The 17,249-nt window shown below is 42.1% G+C and overlaps 1 protein-coding gene across 5 annotated transcripts in view; it reads left to right on the top strand.

Annotated features, from left to right (window-relative positions):
• PRKAG2 (protein kinase AMP-activated non-catalytic subunit gamma 2) overlaps positions 1 to 17,249 on the top strand; it is a 210,484-nt gene that overhangs the window by 142,094 nt on the left and 51,141 nt on the right. For all 5 annotated transcript variants that reach the window (XM_064431668.1, XM_064431726.1, XM_064431760.1 and 2 more), the window contains one exon: positions 1,466 to 1,680. In XM_064431668.1, the coding sequence (XP_064287738.1) occupies positions 1,466 to 1,680 (215 nt within the window). The remainder of the gene's footprint in view (positions 1 to 1,465; positions 1,681 to 17,249) is intronic.

Here is a 17,249-nt window from a genome sequence, read left to right as displayed (position 1 = left end):
AGTGAGAATTAAGATTTTCTTTGAAAGAAATAAATACAGTACTCTGTACCACTAAACCCACTATTAATAAAACACATCAGAGCCTAATTATTTTGCAGGTTTCATGCTGAGTGACTCTATTATTATAGAGTTAAGTCTCTTATTATGTAAAACCCATCAAGAAAAGTTGTTTTCAAAGAAGAATAATAGGTAAAGAACAGTTACCCATATTGCATGTTAATTCCTTTAAACACAGAATATGCCAACTCTTCCCCAGATATGTCAGGAGCAATAGTTTCTTCAAGTAATAGATCCCTCCCTGAGTTGTTGGATGTCCAGTGTTCCAAGTCTAGGAACTTAGGAAAAAAACTTCTGGTGCAATAATCTCTGGTGGAGCCCTGAGAGCTCCCACCAAGGAGCCAGATTTACCAGGAAAATGCAACGTTGTGTTCCCAAACACTCCTTTGAGTGGCCTGGGCTTTTATGCTCATTAATCTGCCCCCTTTTGATGGGCTTGAGTCCCCTTTGGACTAACTGATCATCTACACAAATCTATGGAAGCACAAGAAATGAGCCAAACTCAGAGGTCTTACAGCCCACTTAAAGATACACATCCCAGTTCAGCCTCATGGTTTTTATGCATCTGGGTCTGTTCTGATTTGTGCTGGCACCAGAGAACCACCCTTGGTTTTCTGATGGAACCAGAAACACAGGTGTTGGAACCTGAATTTTCTGACTGGTGGTGGATGTCTGCTGGTTCTTAAATGGGTAATAAACACAGTTTAAATCTATTTGCTCACAATTCAGAGCTGCCCTAGGAATGTAACCAAAAATACAGCTGGGGTACACACACGTGTCAAATAAAAACAGGGTGCTCACAAGAGCAATTATCTGCTGCTGACACCGACTTTTGGCAAAAGATATGATCAATCTTTCTTCTCAAAGGCAGCTGAAAACAATTTTAGTTTACACAAAGGCTGTACAAGAGCTTTACAGAAAGCAAACTGAGGCTCAGGAGAAATATGCTCTGTTTCTTTTTTGTCTCTGTTCCTAATTGTATTTTTACTGCTGGCTGAGATACTGTTAAAATAATGAAAAAGAAGGAAAAGCAACCATTAAAGGATTTGAGCTGTGTGCCATGAGATAAAGGTAATCCTGAGACTCACAGGAGTATTAAAATGACAACAATAAGGTAATACCCATGCTGAGTGTCACTTTAGAAATAAGCAATCAGACAGGGGGGTAATACAAAATAAACCTCCAGCACTCCCATCCTGCCACTGGACCTCCCTGTAGTGGACCAGACAGTTCAACCACCCTAAAAGGGTTTTAATGGCAACGCACAGATTCCTTTTCATAAACAAAGAAGTGAAATCCCTACTTTTAGTTTGGGGAAATGTGATGAAAAATGCAGGATTTCTGTAAAGCTGAGATCTCCATCTGCTTTTCACCTGAACTGATCTTTGGGCATTTTTGTTGTTCACAGCCTCTGGCCTCTCCTCTTCTCCATCTACCCCAACACAAGTGACCAAGCAGCCCACGTTTCCTCTTGAGTCCTATAAGCATGAGCCTGAGAGACCAGAAACAAGAATTCACTGTTCCTCACCTCCGGACACGGGGCAGAGGTTTTCTCTGCCTCCCTCACAAAGTGCAGCCAAGCCTCCCATCATGACACCAGCTCCCTGTGCTACCTCAAAACATGTAAGTAAAGCTCGTGTCCAGTTTTCCACTGGGAAATGTGCAGGGCTGTGTGTGGACTGTGTCTTGTGCTGCAGCTGATGGGCTGCAGTCCATGAGTGGGTGTCCATATGGGACAGAGTGAGAACAAGGCTTTTTACCTCAGTTTACTTCAGAGTTTGGCTGAGAGGGAACTGGGAATCCAGAGGTGGTGGCTCCTTCTGATTTATCCAGATGGTAACTAATCTTTGCACTGCCCTCAAAGTGAGTTTTGCAATGGCTTCAGATCCCAGGATACGCTGCTGAGATGCTACCCTAGAGGTGGATAAAATTTTATTTAGGATTTTCTTTTATCTCCCTTAAGAAGAGCTGATGAGAGAGTTAGCAGCCAAAGAGAGCATATAAAAAAGAAATTCACAGTCTGAGCTGCAGGGGCTCTGAGTTCCTGCTGCCTCTGGAGTCTGAGATGACTGGGACAGATGGTGACTAATAGCATACGTTGCTATCACACCTCCTGCCCCAGCCCAGGGAGTAGAAAAAGAAGGGCAGCACTACCAGGGCATTTATCCAGCCTCCCACATCACAAAGGTGTCTTCATAAGAGTGGTTTCTTCAGTTCCTGGTAGTGCATGAACTCAGCAGTTCCTGGGAGCACATGAATTCCAGCCTCTGATATTCTCCAGTACTGCACTCTGGAAAATATCCAGGTCTGTGCCTCTCCCCTCTCCCTTGGCCAGCCTGAGCCTCAGGGGCATCACTCTCCTTTTCTTTCTCCTCTGCCTTTTTGCCCCCTTTTCCTTTTGTGTTAATTCCTTTCCATTACCTGTATCTTTCCATTCCTCTGACTCATGGAACCAGCAGACTGTGATCTGTCACCAGAGTAAACTACCCTGCATCTGCCTTGCTCAGCTTTTCTTCCCTTTTTTCCTCTCCAAAATATAAAATCTTCAACATTTTTTGTGTCTAGAAATCCAGAACTGTAAAGGGCACACAGGTTCATGAGGTCAGTTGCTCTGTTGAACAGCCATGGGTTCTGTTTCATTCCAGCTCTCGGTAATTTATTTAAAATCAGGAAGTTTCCTCCCACTCACCCATGGGAAAGCTGTTCCAGGATCTGAACACAGTAACACAGCAACCCCAAAGCCTTTTTTGCTTTGGTGTGAGGCACCTCCAGCAGCAGCAGCTGTTGTGATGCTGAAAGCATTTGGGTCCTGGATCAGGGCTCATCTGCTGCTTTCAAGTCATTCACACACATCCCATAAAACACCTGCCCTATTTTGGGGGCCCCTTCTGTAAAGTTGAGGAAGTCTCTGATTTTCAACATAGTTTTTTCATGGGTTAAGACTATTTGCTTTTATAATTAATGGCCTTTTTCATTCATTGTTTGCTACATCCTGTTGTACCAGTAGCCAACCTTTGTTTTTTCAGATCAAGCAAGCCAAACTCTCCCTACAAATTACAGACTTTCTGTTTTTCTGCTATGCAAAAGTAAATAATTAAAGTATTAAATAAAATAAGTCCTACATTTATAGTGAGGGAACTCCAGCAGTAACTTTTCTGCAGCCAGCTCACTGCCTTTCCATGTCAGTATATTCTTGGGATGCAGAAATTATTAAACCCAAAGGTTTATAGGATACAAAAATATTTTGGGTAGGTTTTACTCAATCAGTCATATTATTTGCATATGAATGTGTTCATCTGTGCTATGCAGCTACAGAAGAGTCTTTTGTACCTGTTAGAATAGAAGTGAGGAAACAGCATAATCTTAGCACATTCCACTGACTGAAAGACTGAAAAGTTTGTTTTGTTTTTGATTATTTGCTGATTCAGACAACATGAAGTTGAGCAGAAGATGCCAGAATAAAGAAACAGAATTCTCAGCAGGTTTTTGTGAACAGTTGTGGTTGTATATATGTACAAGAGGGAGTCTGAGGAGTAACTCAGACTGCTGGACTCAGTTCTCTCCTGCTCAGAAGACACAGAAATATGTGGGATGTGTAGCACCTGATTGTCTGGTACCCTCTGTACTCATTGATGTCTGAGAGCAGTGAGTGTGCAGGGCTGCCAGTGAATCATTAGGGGTTTGGTTTACTTGGCAATGAATGTCAGCAGCCACAGAGCAGTGAGGAGCAGAGCTCTGGATGTTTAATTTTCAACAGAGACTGAAAAGAGAGATTGGATTTGCCATTCTCTTCTAGGAGAAACTGTTAGAGAGAAAGGCTGAGATCCTGCAGAAGGACATGAATCTGAAGTTGATGAGTGTCCCTCAGCACTGTCATGTATTTTGATCCCTGCAAATTATTGACCCAACATTCCTTTGCAAATACAACAGCACTGTACAAACATTCTAGACTTGAGTACTGTATTTCCAACATTTCATTTATTCTGAGCTGTGGTGTTAATAAATACATGATTTCACAATGATGTGCCATAAACAAATCTGTAAGAGGCAAACTCAATTTCTTCTTTACACTTTACATCACTACGTGCTGGCAGAACAATTTCAGTTATTTTAAAAACACACTATTAATTTGATGATAAATGTGGTCATGCTGTTAGGTGATCAGTTCAATGATATGGAATCTTCTATGCTGACATCTGGAATGAGAATGACTCCTATCTACAGGCTTCTGTCAACTTAAATCTCATTTACTTATTACATTGCTTAACTGGTAATGATAATGTGTGAGACCCTAGAACTATTATAAATGAATCATGATTGCCATATATATTGCAGTAGGAAAGAGGAACTCTTTAAATAATATTTCCAGACCTGGAAATATTATTTAAAAAAAAAAAATCAGAAGAACAGATAACTATAGGAAGACATATAGTATCAGGACTTGGAATTCATCTTAGCCCATTTTTATAATTAATGGCATTTGAAGCTGGTTCTGAAATTGTTTTTTACCTCTCTGAGACTTGGGTGCAGAATGGTTAAATCTGTTCAGTAAGAGAGAAGACATGGAGAGAAGATTAAAAATACTTATTTCCCAGCAGATGTAGCCAAAACCTTTCATGTTTCAGTAGCACTTCCAACAGTGGGTATTTTCATGTGATTTTTCAGCCTTCAGTTCTGGGGAGGGAAATAAATAGTGGGAGACAGTTCCTGAGAGAGGGAGATCCTCCCTCAGCAAGCAGCACCTCAACACAACACACAAAGCTGAGCAATTAACCTCATGCTAAATGGGTGTCCGTGGTAATCACCAAGGTCTGGATTTATCCCACCTAACTTTAGAAACCTTTCTGAGCTGCTTAAGCTGTAGTGCAGTAGCTCCCGTTGTGTCTGCATGCCCAGAGAGGCGTTTGCAGGGGATGAATCAGATCCAGGGGCTGAGGAGCCTCTGGAGCTGCCTGGGAAGGAAGGGGTTGACTCCAGGAGCTGCATTTCTGATCCAGGCACCGCCAGGTGCCCGAGCTGGAGCTGCTGGGGCTGTCACACACCAGTGCAGCAGCTCTGCCAGCCTCTCCCCTGCATGTGTAGGTGTTCCTGGTGGCTGAGTTTGAAGGTTATAATGAGAGATGCAGCTGATAAGAGATCAAAGGTGTGCCTAAAGATTACTGTGTGCTGCATTAAATGGCAAAGGAGCAATTTGGTTTCTCACAATGCAGCTCACTATTCTGTACTTTGGTCTTGTGTTGTTTGGATGGTGTAACCTGCAGGCAGTAAGTGGTAAATGATAACTCTTCTCTAGTGTGACATTGGGAACCATGATAAAAATGCAGAGAGGTTGCAAATTCAGTACCAAACCTGTTTGCCCTGTTTCCACCTTGTCTGTATTTTGAAGTGGAACGTGGTACATTGGGCATTATGTGGCTTGTGGAAGACCAGAGCACTGGGAATATTTCTCTGTCTGCTCTGGGGTGCCCTGACCCCCAGGGGAGCACTGACTTTGACCTTCATTAATGGAGAAAGTTTCCTACACTACAAGATAGACCAAATCCACAAAAGTGTGAAATAGATTACAGAGAGTAGTGTCAGTGTGTCACTTGGTGAGAAATTTAGGGTTTGGGGTTTTTAGTGTGTTGTGGATGGAAGCAGGATGGAGGGCACAGGGTGTTGTCCTGGGTTCCTTCTTCATGCTGCTTCTTCCTTCTTCTTCATGGGTTTGGGTGGCATTTTGTAATTGGGCAGAAAAGTCCACATTGAGGGGTATTTGGGATCAGTTATTGGGTTAAAAGGGAAAATAATCTAGGTGTCAGTCCTTAATTGGGTAGTTTAGTCCTAAAAGACCTTGGAACAAGAGATTGTTGGCCATTTTGTGCCTTCTAATGAAAAGCTGAACTCACAGTAGTGAGCCTGTTTTACTGATAAGAAATAACAAACACTTGAGACTGAACAGGAACTGCTATCTCAAGTGCCTTCAATCCAGACCCAGAGAAACCAACAACTGGGACCCCCACAGTGGCTGTATCCTTTTCTTTCATCCTTTCTTCCTCCCCTGATGCATAAGGCACTGTGAAAATAGCACTGCTCACTGCAAACACAAGCATTTCTGTGCTGCCTCATGCTCCTTTCCCAGCATGAGAGGAGCCCAGGCCAGAAGGTGCTGGCTCCAGACTGGAGAGGTCTCTTTTGGTGGAAAACAAGGCTGGGGCTTCCTCTGCTTGCAAGAGGTGACAAAGGCAGAACATGCCTACAAAAAATAGTCCTTTCCATATGATCTTGTGGTGAGCCACTGTCCTCCAAAGAACTTCCAAGCCAAGTAATTTCCCAGAATGTTCTGAACAAGAGGAAAAGTCAGCCAGGAGGTAGTCAGAGACTTACTCTTAGCTTGTGTGAGTGAATCCTGCTAAAACTGCAGACAGAGCACACAGAAGGGAGTCTGGTCTGTGTTCATTTTGCACAGTCCTTGCTGCTCCAGCATATGGGAGAGGAGAGCTATAATGTACAGCTGGGACTCTCTTCCAGCCCTGGATAAAAGGGAGAAACCAGATTGTTCCTGCAGCTACTCACTTGTTAAACAGTAGCACTTCCCTGTGAAGCTATTCATGCTGTTTCTTAGCCAAAATGTAGTAAACTCCAAAACAGGGCTGTTAACTTGCTCAGAGTGAGAGAGGCTGTTGCATCACACCCTGTGCTGGCAAGGAGCCTGGGAAGCAGGATGTGTGCAGCAGGTCCTTTGCTTTGGCTCTCTCCAAAAAGCCATACCACCTATCAGAGCTCCATGATCTGCTGGGTGACTAAAGAGATTGAAATCTGATGAGGAGAACTGAAAAGTGTTCTTTGATTCTGAGGTGGTCTTAAAAAATATATTAAAAAAAATAGTACAGGCTGGGAAAAAAAAGGAATCCAGTTTTCCAATGTACCAGAACTCCTTATTTTAGTATTTGTGTGGTTTAAGGCAGTGTATGAGTGTGCCAAGACATTACTGTGATTCACACCACAGTAAACTGATCACCAAAATTAGAGCCCCAAAGGCTGTCATTTACCAGGGACAAAGCTCTGGCACTGCTGCTGTGTCCAGGCTCCTTCTAAATGCCTGAGCAGCAGCACTCCTGGGAGGTGATTGTGTCCCCTAGAAGATCCCAGGAGCTGTAATCAGCTATCCTTCTTTAATCCTTTTTCCCTATGGGAGCTGTTGCTATCCACGTGAAAATGTGTTTAAATTTAAAGGATTTCTCAATAGTGGGCACATAACTAATTACTTGCAAAACTAGTGAAGTAATCATTCTTGATGAACCCTACAACAATTATGAAAATACTGCTGGGAAAATGTTTGGAGCCCACTTGATTTGATTTCAGTCCCCTTTGACAGAGCATGATGGTGCCTCCACTGAACCAAATATAAGTTCACATAATAATGAAATATAATTTCATTATTTAATATGATTGGAAAGTCCATAGTGAGGTTTAGTGGGGCATGCAGAGTAAATGAACCTGAACTTCACAAAGCTTCAGCTATATCACACTACTTTTTAATCACAGCTCCCATTTTATTAATATTCTGTTTCCTCACTTCCTTTCTCTCTATTAGTCATATATTTTGTATCCCATTTGGAGTTTTTCTCCCATTTTAGTATTTAGAATATGCAAAAAGCACCTTACTATCCCTTTTATATTGGTTAATTTGTTATTGTTGTGAGTTTTTTTTAAGCTACTTAGTGGTTTTAAAAGAAAAAATGTTCAACCACAACCTCCTGAAACATTGGTGTCCTCATATATTTGTATTCTGGTTGCAGTGTCCAGATTCGTACAATCAATCTTACATTGCAGAGAAAATTTTTTGCATAAAGATAATTTTTTCTGCCCTAAGGAAATGCTGTGTCTGTGTCAACTTGTGGCTTCTTCTGCAGCTACAGAAATAATTTAATCAGCTATCCATGGGTTCACTCAGTGGAGAATTTATTTTAATGACATGAAGTCCTACAATTGCTGTTCCTCCTAGTCCTAGATCAAAAGGAGGAAGGCAGGGTGAAAAGGATGAATAGCCAGAATGCTGAGTCCAATCAATTCCCAGCTGCTTTGACAGCTCTCATAAGGCTATAAGTAGCTAAGGCAATTAAAACTAGAGCATCTCTGGGGCTTTTTTAAGATACTCATTGGTACCGAAATCTTGACCCCAGCACCCTGAAGACTGAGTTAGTAACTTAAACCTAAATTACTTTTATCACCCTAAATCCTGCACTGTGCATGGTATAAAAAGGCTAAAGCTGAGGATCTGGCCTCGTGTGTCTGTATAAATAGATATCTTTTGGTTAAGTACCATGATGTAAGAGGGTGCTGGAGGGACAGCCTCATTTTACCCATTGAACTGATTTCTTATGGCACGGTTTATCTTGAATTTTAGACTTGTTAATTTAATAAGCATCCTGTTATTCTGCTTAGAATATCAGAACTTCTGGTAGGAGTAACCTGCATCAGTGATTAGAAGCCAGATGCTTACTCTGTGATTTAATATAAAGCTGCAGTTTCATGCAGGGTCACTGACAGCTTCTTCCCAGCTGTATCTGAACAATTTTGGAACACTAAAATTATTCACCATCAGGGCTGTTTATTCACAAAGCAGTAGGGATTATAGAGCAGAGCTTTCCCATGAGAATGGAGGAGAGATAAACAGCTTTGAACCTGTTTGGTTGCACCTTTCCTGCTTCTGGATTGGACTAGAGGGAAAGTAACACAAGAATAAGGAAAAAATTATATGGAAGGGAACTCTTAGAATTCCTAGCCATCTTCATCTCTCTTAACCCAGTTTTGTCTATATTTTATTTTTAGATACAGTCTTAAATGGCCAACAGAGCTTTAAAGAATGTAAAAGGCTTGTTGATACCAGGAGGAAATTTTCTGTGTAAAGCAGTCATATTTCTTTCTCACTTCCTCACAACATTCCCCAATCCCTTTCTTTGATTGGATGAAATAAACTGGTGAAGTTGGAAGAGATAAAAGGGGACATCCCAAAAAGGGCTCACTGCTTCTTTCTCCCAGCTTTCACATTTTATACTGTCACTACCTGCTTGTGCAAGAGGAGAGCAATAAAGCTCTTTAAAAATGCAGCTGGTTGTTGTGGTTTGGTTTGTTGGTTTTGTTTTTTTTTTTTCTTTTAAGATTACAATCAAGCAAGTTTGGCCATTTGAAAGTCAGCTGCATGGGCTGCTGAGTCAGAGGAGCACTAGATACCATCTTGGCAGCAGCCTGGAAAAATGTTTCCATTGTGCTGGTGAAATGAATGCAAAATATTTATTCTTTGAGCTTGTTCACAACAGCAGCTCAGTTCTCAGCTGGAACCGAGGGTGGGGCCATGTGGAAGACATTTATAGGAAGACAATAATGATTTGTACAGGGCCCAAGGTGTACATAATCTTATTTTATGGTTAACAAAGGACAAGGCTCCAACCATATGGAACTCATAAGCTGAAGTGTAAACCAGTGAAGTAATCAACAGAGAATAAAAGAGAAAAAGTAATGGAGGCAGAAGGTTAGCAAAAAAAAGGGAGGGAGCAGAATTCAGGAGGAGAGGGATTACTTTAGTGGTTTTGCATATTTAGGGTTACAGTAAAATGCCAGTGCTAAGGTTAATACCTTGGACTTTTGAAATCTTGATCTATCATACTTTTTCACTTACAACTGCCCAAATCAGGTCATCTGTGGTATGCAGAGAATCTTCTTCCTTGTACCTCTGAACAGAAAGTTCCTACCTGTTATTTTGTGGTATATAAGCACATATGATTCAAGCAGAAAAATAAACATGCTTTTTGCCCTGGGGACCTTATTGTCCAAAAGCCTGATCTAGCAAAACAGGCCAGGCAAATTCTGAAAGTGTAAGAAAGCCTTGGCTTAAGCAGGGTTGTTCCTAAACACTGCTTCCAGTGCATGCTTGCAGAAGGAATTCTGAGTGTAGCCATAACAGAGTCAGCAATGACAAAAGGCACTGAGGAAAGGTAACCTGAAGGTTACAGCCCTGGGCTTGGTTGGGGTTGCTATGTTTTTATGTTGCTGAATCTCAGGTGCTGTTTTGTTCTGGCTGATGTCAGTGTGGTGATGGCCTTGATCCAGGAAAACACTTAAATGTGTGGTTGGATTGAAGCACAGTGGCAGCTCTGTTGGAGTCAACAGTAGTGGAGCACTTAAAGCTCTGTGTGTGTGTCAAGTCACTTTCCTGGATCAGGGTCTTTGTGCAATTTTTATGGTCAATTAAAATATTTTAAAATGACAACAGCAGGTAGTGAATATGAGAAAGGAAGCTGAAGGACAGAGAATGAAAAAAAGAAGTGAGGAAAATATTAAAGGTTAAAAAAAATGAGGAGAGGAGAGGAGAGGAGAGGAGAGGAGAGGAGAGGAGAGGAGAGGAGAGGAGAGGAGAGGAGAGGAGAGGAGAGGAGAGGAGAGGAGAGGAGAGGAGAGGAGAGGAGAGGAGAGGAGAGCTCTTGGTGACAATGGGAAATTGCTGCTGAGTGAGTGGCAGGGAGGGCAGCAGCTGGAAGGCTGCTCTCCGCCTGCTGTTGTGTGTCTGGCATTTCTTTGGGTGTCAGGATTGTGTTTACTTGGAAACATTCATGGTGTGTCCTACCTCAGGATGGAGCTCCTTGTGTAAATGGGAAGAGCTACTGATGCAGACATGGCTGATGAGAGAAGACACCTGAGCCCATTCCCACCCCTTTCCCTTGAGCCTGCCAGAAACAACTGCACAAAAGCAAATCCCAGCAGACATCCTGCACACAGGAACAGGACACTGCCAAAGCTGGTCTCTTAGCTGCATTCACTGTGAGGAATACAGAATCACAGAATCATTCAGGCTGGAACAGACCTCTCAGATCATTGAATCCAATCTTTCACTGATTATTGACTGCCACATCCACTCATTCCTTGAACACCTCCAGGGATGGTGACTCTGCCACCTCCTTGGCCTCCATTCCAATGTTTAACAACCATTACCATGAAGAAATTCCTGATGTCTAAACTGAACCTCCTCTCATGCCCCTTGAGGCTATGGCCTCTTGTCCTGTCTCTGTTTCCCAGGAGCAGAGCCTGACCCCAGCTGGCTGCACCCTCCTGGCAGGAGCTGTAGAGAGTGAGAAGGTCTCTCCTGGAGCCTCCAGGCTAAACACCCCCAGCTCCCTCAGCTGCTGCTGACAGAACTCACTCCCCAGACCCTTCTCCAGCTCTGTTGTCCTTCTCTGGACATGCTCCAGCCCCTCAATGACTTTCTTGTTGTGAGGGGCTCAGAACTGGACACAGCACCTGAGGTGTGACCTCACCTGTGCTCACCTGTCCCTCCCTACAGAGGGACAATCATTTCTCTCATTGCTGACACACAATTCTTGATAGAAAATCGCTGCCACAGAAAGTGCACAATTCTCTTTCCTGGAGTGTGCCATGAGGGCATGGCTATGGTACAACATGAACTGGTCATTAAGTAGTTGCTTCCATCATCAAAGATTTTATGGGTACAGAGGTTACACTTTGAAGATATAGATGCTTTTTTTTTCTCATGCCCTTGAGGATTTGGCTGTGGCTATTTCAGGGAAAAAATAATGGAATTCAATGAATGTTTTAGTTGAAGAGTCATTAAGGAAAACAAGAGTTTGAAGAGGAGAAAAATAGTGCCAGTAGATGATCAGAGAGACCTGGCTGCAACCATCTGCCCCATCAGAGATCACTTGTGCAGCCCTAAGTCACCTGGTCTCTCAGTGCCTCAGTTTCCCATTTATTAAAAATTGGGGCTACGCTGCTCTAAGTCAGAAGTGTTACATTTAAAAGTGATAAATACATTTAAAAGTTCTACATAACTCAGATATTTTTTGAACAGGAGCTACAAGTGGCTTAAGATAAGCTAACCATAGATAGAATCTGTTGTGTTTAAAGTTTGCAGCAACAGGCTTTCATGCTGCAGGCTGCACTGTGGCCAGGGAGCCCTGATGTTTTCAGAGCACATCAAGATTTACACAAAAGATCACTGTGAAGTCGGCTGCTCTTCTGAGCCCCAGGGAGGCATGTCAAGAAATAATTTCAGCTCTTCTCAGACATTTAACTACAGACTCAATCTGCATCTCAGGTTACATGCAGCAAACCCAGCATTTGCCATTTCCACACTGAAAGCACCCAGTGCCCATGAATGAACCTTTGTATCAGCAGCTCTGCAGGGACAGGAGCGTGGGGGCTGGCTTGCTGGAGGTGTATCCCTGCTCCTTAGTGGGGAACTAATTTCAATTTTTTTTCAATTCCACTTCCTGGAATACAGGGAAAAGCCTTACCACTATTTGCATGTGCCTTTATGATCTTGTTTGTAGCCATGAAACATTGAGCTCGTGTGCTTGACAGGTTTCTTGCTCAGCACAGCCCTTGTCTGAGCCCTTCCAGAGGGTGTCAAACCACAGAAGCAGCACTGAGCACAGTCTGCTTTCACTGGCAGTGTACCTGGAATGAGGGAAGGATGCAGTCAAGAGGCTGTGAAAAGGGAAAACAAGCATGGCAGAAGGAAGGTATCCATTGTGTGAGCTGTCATTGCAGATTTCTTTTGTGCATAACAATAAAAAAAAAAGAAGCAGCACACGAAAACAAGGCCTGGAGTGATCAGTATAAATCTGGAATGAATTCAGGAAGAGGGTTAGGTTCCTCAAGCTATGCACACTCAGTGCCATCTGAAAAACAGCTTTTAGTCAAAAATTAATTTAATTAATAATTAATTGGAGATTACAGGTCAACCGTAGTCTCTGTGTTGAGGGAGGTTTATTAATATATTGGTTTGTTTGTGCATAATAGCAGCCACTGTGAGATAACAGGTCTCACAAGGCTGAGTGGGGCCCCTGGTAGCACTCATGCCTCGAGTTTGTCAGCTCTGGGGTGGGCTTGAAATCTAATGCAAACACACAAGCCCCAAGTGCTACAAGGAAGTTCTCCTCAGTGTTCAAAGTCCTCCTAGAACTTGCAGTGAAAAAATTCATCGTTATCTGTGCCTGCCCCTTTGAGAGAGCTCCCAAAAGCTCCTTCTGGAGCCCTCCTGGGATCCTCAGTGTGATGAGCTCTGCACAAGAGGCCACCTGTAGCAGCTGCTCCTTTTCTGTGCAGCTGCACTTACCTGCACCTTGTGGCACAGCAGCTCGTGCCACAGAGGAGCATTTGTTCAGCCCAGGTCCGTGCCAATTTCTTGAAGTTTTATTGAGGTTGTGGGTGACTCAGCTCTGAGCTGAAGGTTGTCTGAGTTTCTCAGAAATCCACCTTTGTAACTCTGCCCTACATCTGGTGCCCTGCTTCGACAGATCTGACTTCAGCCTTTCAGAACTGCTGATGGTTGTGAGAATGATGGGCTGGGAGAGCTGGGGCTGCTCAGGGTGGACAGCAGAGAGCTTCAGGGAGACCTTGGAGCACCTTCAAGGGCCTTAAGGGGCTACAAGAAAGCTGGAGAGAGACTCTTCACAATGGCATGCAGTGATTGGATATGGGAAATGGTCTTGAGCTGAAGGAGGGAAGGTTTAAAATGGATTTTAGGAAGAATTTTTTTACTGTAAGAGTGGTGAGGCACAAGGCTTGAAGCTGTGGAGTCCCCATCTCTGAGAGTGTTCAAGGCCAGGTTGGATGGGGCTCTGAGCCAAGCTGCACTAGTGGAAAGTGTCCCTGACCAGGGCAGGAGGTTGGAATAAAATGATCTTCAAGGTCCCTTCCGACCCAAACCATTCTGTGATTCTAAAATTACATTTTGATGATAGACTACAATTGGTTACTAGAATTTGTGAAGTTTACTTGAGCCTTAACTGTAGTATCAACTAATTTCAGGCTTTTTTTAGGGGAAACGTTTCAAGTTTAAAAAATATCACCACTGAAAGCTGCTGTAATAAGTGTTCGCTCACTGAAGTCACTACTCATGCCTGAGCTTTGAAATACAACACTGAGATGAAGAAAGCAAAATGGTAGATAGTAAATGTGTTTATTTAAATCAGATTTGGCTCTGAGTATTTTTTTTTTCATTTGTTATTCTCAGTGGCCTCGGTTCTGCAGATTACTCATCAGTACTCTGGCCTCAATCCAGCTAAAGTACTTAACTAAGTGCATAACTTTAACTAACATGAATAATCCTCTATCCAATGCCAGCAAATGAAGACACATCCATGTGGGCTCACTTTCTTCTTTCCCATTCACTTTAAATTAGTGAATGTTTACCTGTGTTTTACCATCAGCAGTATCTTAATCTGTTCTGTTTGATTTATTTTTTTAAAGTACATTTTTCACGAGAAAATATCTACTGTAATCATGCTTAGTACCTGATTGCTGCAGCTCTCTCCAGCAATAATTCCCTCCTGCCCTTACCTGAGCCCCTGAGTGTGATGAGAGGTTGGTCCTATTTCAAAGAACCTAAGGAGCACTCCAGCATATGTGTAAAAACAGCTGAAGTACATCTTTTTGATCATATACAATAACAAATATTTAAGACAAGAACACTTAACAACTCTGGAAGAGATTAAAACTAAGTGGCATCCCTGTGTTTGCAGTCAGGTAGAACACTTGTAACATCTGTATTCATAACAAACTCAGGTGAGCTCCTCACAAGTACTTGACTTCTTTGAAAGTTGCTCAGAAGGACAGCATTTAAATTGTGTGGCTGTTTGATTAATAACGTGTCTCACTGATAATTGTGATTTGGACTCCACCTATTCTCAACATGAGTAATCTGAGGAAGGAATGCTGGCCACAAGGGCTTGTCTAGAGAATGCCTCTGATATTCTTGACTCTAAACTCCACCTTATCTGAGTAGCAGAGCGATACAGGATCAGACACAGCTACAGATTAGAGGTTATGTAAACAAATCCTGCCTCTTTTCTACTCCTGCCTTCATTTCTCTCTAGGAGTTTAGCTTGGGATCTTGTCTATTCCTTCATATTTTGCTTTCTTTGAAGTTTATTTTTCAGAAGTGCTTAACTCTTCTCTCACTGGGACCATTTTTCTTTGCCTTAAACTGAGGAGCTGGAGGCCACTGTGTGCAACACAGGTTGTTTGTTTCTGCTGTTAGATCAAAGGAAGTTCTGTGAATCTGTTCTGTTTTGCAATTAAGTCAGCAACAAAACTCACTGGGATTAAACTTCAAGTTCATTTCCATACAGAAATATTTAGGAAGGGCTCACCACTAAAAACGTAAAATCTCTCTGCACATTTATTTCATGTATCTCCAGGGCATGCAGATTCCAATACTCAGTATTGCAGTGAGGATTTACTAGAAATGAAAATTGTCTATTTTATCATCTTTCCTAGTGCACCATGCACTCCATGGTTTTTTCTTTTTTTTTTGTTTTGTTTGGGGGGGTTGTTGATTTTTTAAAAAATTTTTGTTATTTATTTAGGATTTGGCTAAAATTGATTGTTGTTACTTTTGTTTTATCCATTTTACCTCCTAAAGATCCCCAACTGCTTATCACTAATAATTAACTCTGTAAAGTAATTAATATCATAGCTGTTATGTGGGAGGACACCTGTAGCGGGAGGCTGGTTACTTGTTAGAAAATGTAAAAGCAACATGCAGTTTTTCTGTATTTCATGCCACAAGATTTCTGCTTAGGACCACTGGGAGAGTCATATTCTGATGAGATTGGGATGAAGTAAAAAAATCCTTCCAGGGTAGAGTTGTTACCCAAGCAAGTTGTTATGGCAAGCTCTGTCTGAGCTGTTTGGAAATGGAATCCTTAGAGTTTCTCCAGCCCCACTGTACATACTGGAAATACATTTAGAATAGATACTCCCTCCCTTTCATACCTGTTGGGGACAGTTGTGTCCCTGACTCATCAGAGTCGGGACAGAGCACCCAGCTGGATCCAGCAAGGATTCAGAGGGGAACATTGTCAGTGCCAGGCTTTTTATGGGGCTTGGTTATTCTGTTCGAAACAAATTGTAAAATCTGAGCTGCCACCACCTTCATTTACACATGCCAGGCACAGACGTGACTGTAGCATTTGGTATTTCAAAAGCCTTTTAAGACTAAAGCAATTTTTTATTACATTCCTTCTGGATATGGGAAATAAAAGCTCCAATCCAGTATTTTGTATGAGGCATCCCCTTCCTTACTGGTTTATTTGGTGCATGGAGCAGTTTCCTTAGAATAAATGGTAGAAATTACAGTTTCTGCCCAGCTGCTCTGGTCACCCTGAGGTTTTTGAGGTTTTTGAGGTGAGACAGGACACTGGACAGGCTCAGGCAGTGCCACCCTGCCAGCCTTTGCACACAGGTGGCACTTGGAGCTGCAGAAGGGATCCAAGCTGGGATCCTGACCTCAGCCTCAGTGATTCCAGTGTTCTCAGCTGTCCTAAACCCACCAGTATCAGTTACCACACTCTAGCAAAAAACAAGTAGCAGTTTAATTTACAGTTTAACCAGCAGATGAAACCTTTTTTCTTTATTTTTCTTTTTTCCTGTTAACTTGTCCTTTTCCACTTCACAAACGAGGCTAAATTAAACCAAAAATAAGCAGCAAGTGCTTTAAATTAATTTTACACAGATTGCAAGAGAAAAAAAAACATATTTATGCCATACATTTGGGAAAAACTGTAAGTTGTTCTTTGACAGCTCATCAGGAGAAGAGTTGTTAACTACTTCAGTTGTGTAGAACTGTAATTGTAGTAGGGAGCAGTAGCAAATGGTGGGAAAATTACCATTTGTCGTTTACTCTTGCATTCAAAATGGCTTTGCCTTGATTTGCATTTAGATGGGAATTCCTTCTGTTGCTCTTCAATCCATTAGGTTTTATAAGGTAAGAAGCCTTTTTTTTTTTTTAAGTGCTGGGAAGGGCATTGAGTTTTAGTGCTGAGCTGTGCAGGTGGCACCCCAGCATATTCATGTTAAAGCCATCAGGAAAGAGAAAGGGCAGCCTTGAATTTACCTGGAAATGCCTATTTTTAAATAAAGCACAGGTAACATTTTTATTGCAATGCCTGAGTCAGTCTGCTCCACACAGAATTGTGTTTTGCAGCAGGATTGCTTTTTTTAGGTTGTTCTTTCTATTCCTACCCAGTCACCAAAGACTAATAGGTAATCTTTATTATTACTCAGACAATATTTATTTTAGAATATTTCTATTTCAGAATTAAGGCTACTTGTTTGAAGAGAGGGAAAAAGAAAATTTACATTTGTATAATGGTTTGTAAACTGGGTTTTGTACATAACATACATATAAA

This window comes from Passer domesticus, chromosome 1 (assembly GCF_036417665.1).
Source record: "Passer domesticus isolate bPasDom1 chromosome 1, bPasDom1.hap1, whole genome shotgun sequence".
Lineage (NCBI taxonomy): Eukaryota > Metazoa > Chordata > Aves > Passeriformes > Passeridae > Passer > Passer domesticus.
The sequence above is the reverse complement of the archived record's forward strand: the minus strand, read 5'-3'. Positions and strand labels throughout refer to the sequence as shown.